Genomic DNA, 7,226 nt, shown 5'->3' with positions numbered 1-7,226 from the left:
AGCTAACTGCGCTAACACACTAGCTCCCACCCATGTAATTGAGCATTGCATGGCACATCCAACATACTGTTTTACTTTAGTCCATGACTCGCTTACCTTCAGGGTCATACGTCACATGAAAACCAAAATAATTCCAAACGCCAGATCTGAATGAGGGTGGGGGAGGTGCCCTGCGCTCTTCCTTCTGACTATGCTGTCTGTGTTGAGCGCTCAGTGGATCTGCGCTCGACAGTGCAGCCTAGGCGGAGTAGTCGAACGCAGATTCACTGAGCGCTCAACACAGACAGCATCGTCAGAAGGAAAGTTGATAAAATAAATTACAAATGTTGTATTGTTCGATACATATGCGTACCGAACCGAAAGCACTGTATCGAACGGTTCAATATCGATACGAATATCATTGCACCCCTAATATATATATATATATATATATATATATATATATATATACACATACATATATACACACATATATATACATATATACACCTATATATACATATATACACCTATATATACATATATACACATATATATATACACAGTGCAGCCTAGGCGGAGTAGTCGAATGCAGATTCACTGAGCGCTCAACACAGACAGCATCGTCAGAAGGAAGAGCGCAGGGCAAGCTAGCGAGACAGAAGTTAAGCTCTCCTTGCAACATGGACCTCCCCCACCCTCATTCAGATCTGGCGTTTGGAATTATTTTGGTTTTCACGTATGACCCTGAAGGTAAGCGAGTCATGGACTAAAGTAAAACAGTATGTTGGATGTGCCGTGCAATGCTCAATTACATGGGTGGGAACTAGTGTGTTAGCGCAGTTAGCTCGTTAACGTGTTGGCCGTCTAGCCCCATGCACGGGGCGATCGGCGGTAGCTCGTTAACGGAGATTTGCCGTGTTGTGGCTTTAAGGTCATTTCAACGAGATTAACCTGAAAGCACTAGTGGGAACACAACGAATATGACTGCACATTTACGCAGACATCATCCTAGTGCAAAGACAAAAACAACAAGCATGCTACTAACTTTAGCCGAGTCATTTAGACAGCTGTTAGCACATGATTCTCCTTATATGTTTAATATGCTGCTGAGAATATAGCCCAGAAGAAGCGGATAGTATAGCTTTTATTTTGGAAAGAGACATTTCTCTGTAATAAACTCTCTTTTCCAAAGATGAGTGATTCCTCAATCAGATACAGGGCTCGCAATATCGCTAGCCCGACGTCCTGGGGCTAGCGATTTTTTTCAGTCGGGCTACCAAAATCTATCTCTTCCCTGCCCGTCGGGCTATTGTAGGAAAAATATATGTCAAAGCTTTTGCATTCTTTCAGAAATGTAGCTGGGTAATTATGTCATTGGCATCGGTGAGCCACTGTCAATATGTGACATATTGAAATCGCGTTTGAATTTGCGCTTGTTTTTTTGCTTTCACTTTGCAATCGTGCAAACGGTGTATAGAGAGCGACAGCACTGATCTGTGAGTGATGATAATTTGTGCACCAATTCCTCTGACATCGTCTTATTAATTGTTAGCTTACTATGCAAACATGACAAGTGAAATCTCCCGCAGCAAGCTTAAACATGTGAGAGGTTGATCGCGCAGAGAATCGCTGAGCTTATGTGAGTGCCTGTGTAAAAGCAGCAGGATTTATATTTGACTACGATGACCTGGATGACTGAGAACCTTCACAGACAGATATATATTTTAGTTCTGCTGAGCCAAATAAGACAGGTCAGGGTGAAGAAGTGACAGCCAAAGAAAAGCTTACCACAAAACGGAGAAGTTATGACAAATCAGACTATAAGGCAAAAAGAAAGTGCAGCTTTATGGTTTCATGGACAAAAGAATTTCTGTGGCTGCAATATGATGAGCTAAATAACCAGGGCTGCACATAAGTGGTCCGCAGGTGCGCATTCGCTGTCAAAATAAAAAACACGCACAAGGGTTAGGGTTAAATTTAAAAACTGTACTTTTGAGTTAAAATATATATTTATAATTTTAATAAATGACAAATTAAAAGGGCATGAACATTTTTTTGTATCGAAAAAATATCGAACCGTGACACCAAAGTATCGAACCGAACCGTGAATTTTGTGTATCGTTGCACCCCTAATATATATATACATATACATATACATATATACACATATATTATACACACATATATATATATATATATATATATATATACACACACACGCACATATATTAGGGGTGCAACGATACACAAAATTCACGGTTCGGTTCAGTTTGATATTTTGGTGTCACGGTTCGATATTTTTTATACAAAAAAATGTTCATGCTATTTTAATTTGTCATTTATTAAAATTCTAAATATATATTTTAACTCAAAAGTACAGTTTTTAAATTTAATGTTGCTGAAACAACAGAGTAATAAAAAACTAAATCTATCTGATTGAGGAATCACTCATCTTTGGAAAAGAGAATTTATTACAGAGAAATGGTTCTTTCCAAAATAAAAGCTATACTATCCGCTTCTTCTGGGCTATATTCTCAGCAGCATATTAAACATATCAGGTCCCCATAAGGAGAATCATGTGCTAATGGCAGTCTAAATGACTCGGGTAAAGTTTGTAGCATGCGTGCTTGTTGTTTTTGTCTGCTTCCACTTGTCTTTGCACTAGGATGATGTCGGAGTAAATGTGCAGTCATATTCGTTGTGTTCCCACTAGTGCTGTCAGCGTTAATCTGAAATGACGTTAACGTCACAACACGGCAAATCTCCGTTAACGAGCTACCGCGGATCGCCCCATGCCTGGGGCTGGACGGCCAACACGTTAACGAGCTAACTGCGCTAACGCACTAGTTCCCACCCATGTAATTGAGCATTGCATGGCACATCCGACATACTGTTTTACTTACCTTCAGGGTCATACTTCACATGAAGACCAAAATAGTTCCAAAGGCCAGATCTGAATGAGGGTGGGGGAGGTTCAATTTGCCATGTTGCAACCAGCTTAGCTTCTGTCTTGCTAGCTTGTGCTGCGCTTGGTGGATCTGCGCTCGACAGTGCAGCCTAGGCGGAGTAGTCAAACGCAGATTCACTGAGCTCTCAACACAGACAGCATCTTCAGAAGGAAAGTTGATAAAATAAATTACAAATTTTGTATTGTTCATACATATGCGTACTGAACCGAAAGCACTGTATCGAACGGTTCAATATCAATACGAGTATTGTTGCACCGCTGATATATATATATACTGTGTAAACTTAAAGCTACAGGACTATTTTCCAAAACAAGAAAAAAAATTCCATGTTTAAATAAAATGTCTTTATTTTTCGGTGATGGTAAAGTTCTGTTATTTCACTGTATTTTTCTGGCACACCACATTTTACAGTGTACACTCTTTAAAACACTGGCTACATCTTGTTTAACATCTGTTTATTGATTAGTTCTGGTAAAGTTCCCATATCTGGGATACATAAAGTATGTCTTATGTTTAATGGCTTCCAGTGACATGGAAAATTGATCCCTTCTTTGGGTGTCTTTAGATCATTTGAGATTAAAAGTGAATGCCAGGAACCATAAAACAGAAACAAACACCCATTTCTGGTCAAATTATTATGTTTGTTTCTCAGTAACATTCAACTTTTCCAAAATTGGATTGGAAACAATGTAAGATTGCGCAAAGTCTCTGGCCAGAAAAGCTGCAAACTATGCAGCTGTTGTCCCATCTCAAGCATCCTGCTGCTACCCCCACCCACCCAAAAACACCCTGACAGTGTGTGAGACACACCCAAACACACATGCCTCAGATTCAGTCCCAGTTGAGATGTTTGACTCGGTGCCCTGATGACCTGAATTCCCCTCTCCTGCAGCACTTTAGAGGTGTTTAGGAACTGGTGCTGCACAGATGATTAAAATTGAATAACTACAAAAATACTGTGAAATAATGCATCCTGACAAATTAATTTATGTCCTTCTGTTCTCCATTTGTTCAAAAGGTCTGTAATGCAATCTGCGTGCCTCGCTGAATCTCTTGTTGAGTAATTGTTGAGGAATCAATGCTCTGCTGATGAGTAATAACCCGTCTTTCTCTGGATATAATCAGCATTCAGCTTTCTATTGAGGAAAAAAACTATTGTCATGCATTTCAGGTTTAATGAGAATTACTTTGCTTAAATAAGCTTTTGATTGCACCATACTTTAAATGTCAGTGCTTTTTTTTCTCTGTTAAACACTCGTTATTATTTAAATCCATCCTATACAAAATCATGAGCAAAAGCATAATTGGACAGGATCACTTTCAGAACCACTTACGAGACCTCATGTGAAATCCAAGTGAAATCATGAGCTCATACTCACAAAACACAGGGAGATTTTCAGAGTTGACGAATGAATAACTTGAAAGAAAATTCTTTGCCCAACAACTCGTTTTCTGTTATGGTGGAAAAGCTGAAATACATTACTGTTTTTGAACCTTGAAGGTGCCCGGCACAGTTTTAATGACGCCAACTTTCTGGTCTTTAAACCCAAATTGGTTTTAATTAATTTACAGAAAATCTTGGGGTTTGTTTTTGTACTGTGGACATACTGTAAAAAAACAAAACAAAAACAACAACAACAAAAAAACAGACATTGCTGTTCTTTTCTGTAATTTTTCTGTTTATCCATGACTTAATTGCTTTGGCGTAGTATGGTGATTATCATTAAGAAAAGCTAGCTGTAAAATCTACCGTTTAAAGTTCAAAATCTACACACAATGTTCATCAGGTGGGCCAAATTGGAGTCTTTGCTGGGCCTATTCTGTGCCCCGGGCCTTATGTTTGGCACCCCTCCTTTCATAAAAACGCAAACGATTTCAGACCTTTACAGTTCTTCTGTTAACTCCTAATTCGTAGTGTTGCATCTCAGTGTGCGTCCTCTGCTCCGACAGATCACCTGTTTCATGATTACTGAAACCAAAGAGATTTTTGAGCAACCTGGTAACATCAAAACTGTTTAAATACTCCATATTGATTTTGACTGTTTCTAACAAACTTGTCTCCAACATTGAAGGAAGAAACTGTAATATGTGTGTGTTTCTACGTGGAGTGGGCCTCAAAGTTCAGCATAACTCGCAGGTCTCCCTCGGGGTTCGGTATTAAGGCGACCACACCTTTGCTGCCACACCACCGCTATGTGGCCACTTGGCAGTGCAGTGCGCGTCTTGGACACGGCGCTGCGCTCTCGGCGCTCCGCCGCTCTGCTCATCAGAGCTCACTCCGCCCTCCCTCCCTTTCTCCCTCCACCTCAATCTCAACCAGCCGCCCAGCGAGAACAGAGAGCATCCATTCGCGTCTCTCTGACAGTGACAGAGGCTGCTCGCCATTGCTCACCGCACTTTTCAGCCGGGACGTCGATCTCGCTGACTGCTCCGTGCAGAAGTTGCGACTTCACGCTCGTCTGTTTCTCGTGCCAGGAGCTGAGCGCCGGGTCGGTCCGGTTGCTTGACACGCGCGCTCACACACCCTCCCGGGAGATCAGTTTATTCCCTGGATGCCGGATGAATTATCTGGGAGTTGCGAACAAGTGAACAACAAAGCCGAGGCTCGAGATCTGCCTCCTCGCTCCTTCCTCCGAAGACGAGACTCCAGGCAGAGTTGGGGACGATAATGATGGGGACGTCCCTGTATCTTCCTGTTGTGATTTTACTGATGCAATGTAAGTGGAAAATGGAAAGTGTTCATTCGAAGAAGTTGCTCTTGAGTGTTCCCTTTTATTTACTTTTCTAGACGAGGGCGAAACCATTACGAATCATTAAGAATCGATTATTTAAAATGTGCTTGAAAGCCTAGATGTTTATATTGTGGGGAAATTATTCTACGGATTTTCACTAAAGTCATAGTACAGCGTTGGTCTGCTTTCTATAAACATGATTTGGAAGATGAATATATGGAGGAAATTTTCATTTCATGTTTTTTTCTTTTTTGGATTCACGTAATTGTTCATTTGCAACTCCCCCGCCGCGGTTTAGTTGAACCCCCTCTGAGAGAGTGGGCCGTGGTGACGGTGCAGCCAGGCTGGGATCCTACAAGCTGGCCCCAAAGTTGTATTGGCCTGGTGCCACTTAAGGGTGTGGGTGTTATGTTGGTGGCGGGTGGGTACCCGTTTTTGGCAGAATGAGCCACAGATCTGCGCGTGAGGTCAGCGCTTGGATTTCTACCAGAAACTTCAAGCTGGTTTTCACCGTGACACGGAGTTTGTTTGTTTGTTCAGGGGCGGTGGGCGGGAAGAAATCAGGAAATTGGAAACACAAAACACAAAAATTTTAAATTTATTTTAAGGCGCAAATAACAAGAAAACATTTAAAGAGGGCTGATCATCCTGCACGGAGACGCAGGAAGGAAGAGTGCTGTTTGGGGCTTGAGCGTGAGATGGATGTGATGAGACAGTGAGAGTGAGTCACGCACATTTTACTCACATTTCGCCACCTGTCAGGACTCCGGGTCAGAGTTCACAGAGCTGTGTGTTTTCAGTCCCGCTGTGATAGAAATCATCGTCATGTGGCTCAATTGATGGATGTCAGCAGGTGAGAAGAGCACCATTGAGATCCCCCCAGCTCCACTGCTACTTGTACATTGCATTGTTTAAAAAGCGGAAAAAAAAGAAGTAGAAGAGGAAATGTTTTGGGTGGGTCTCTGGCAAGTGATCCTGAAGCTTCTATGTCACCACACACACACACACACACACACACACACACACACACACACACACACACACACACACACACACACACACACACACACAGTTTAAGTAATATCCCCAACCTCACCCTCTCGCACACATGCACACATATATCCACACATCAACTCCCTCATATCAACCTCTCCCTCTCACACACACACTCTCATGCTGTGTCTGTCTGAGACAGCTGTTGCTCACAGTCTTACAGTCATACACAGACTGGCTTTGTTCAAATGGAGAACACACACACACATACGCCCGCACAGTCAGTCGTCATCCTGTTTTCCTGAGCACCCCCCCTCCACAGCCTTGAAACGTGTTTGCCCTCCACGTTCATGCTATCTACATCACGCAGGCAGACAGGATATTTCCTATGGGTCCATCTCCCTCCCTCTTTCATTTGTTCTCTGTTAATTTGAATAAGTGCCTTAATTATTACTGCGCCATGCTTTTGACCTCGGCACAGCCCTGGCAACACCAGCCTCAGTCTCTGTAATACTCAGAACGGACCGCGTAATGAGAGTAAAGCTGAGTG

At 42.2% G+C, this 7,226-nt stretch overlaps 1 protein-coding gene across 3 annotated transcripts in view; it reads left to right on the top strand.

Moving 5' to 3' along the window:
- Nucleotides 1-5,248: 5,248 nt before the first annotated feature.
- jam2a (junctional adhesion molecule 2a) overlaps nt 5,249-7,226 on the top strand; it is a 22,050-nt gene continuing 20,072 nt past the window's right edge. For 2 of the 3 annotated variants that reach the window (XM_085264567.1, XM_085264566.1), the window contains exon 1: nt 5,251-5,668. In XM_085264567.1, the coding sequence (XP_085120693.1) occupies nt 5,620-5,668 (49 nt within the window). In that variant the 5' untranslated portion in view covers nt 5,251-5,619. Of the gene's footprint in view, nt 5,669-7,226 lie in introns of all 3 variants that reach the window. The other variant, XM_085264568.1, reaches the window with a different exon arrangement.

The sequence above is a fragment of the Mchenga conophoros genome, linkage group LG23 (genome assembly GCF_057382185.1).
Source record: "Mchenga conophoros isolate Kocher_MC1m ecotype Shallow Benthic linkage group LG23, M_conophoros_male_GT1.1, whole genome shotgun sequence".
NCBI lineage: Eukaryota > Metazoa > Chordata > Actinopteri > Cichliformes > Cichlidae > Mchenga > Mchenga conophoros.
This window is presented reverse-complemented; position numbering and strand designations above follow the sequence as displayed.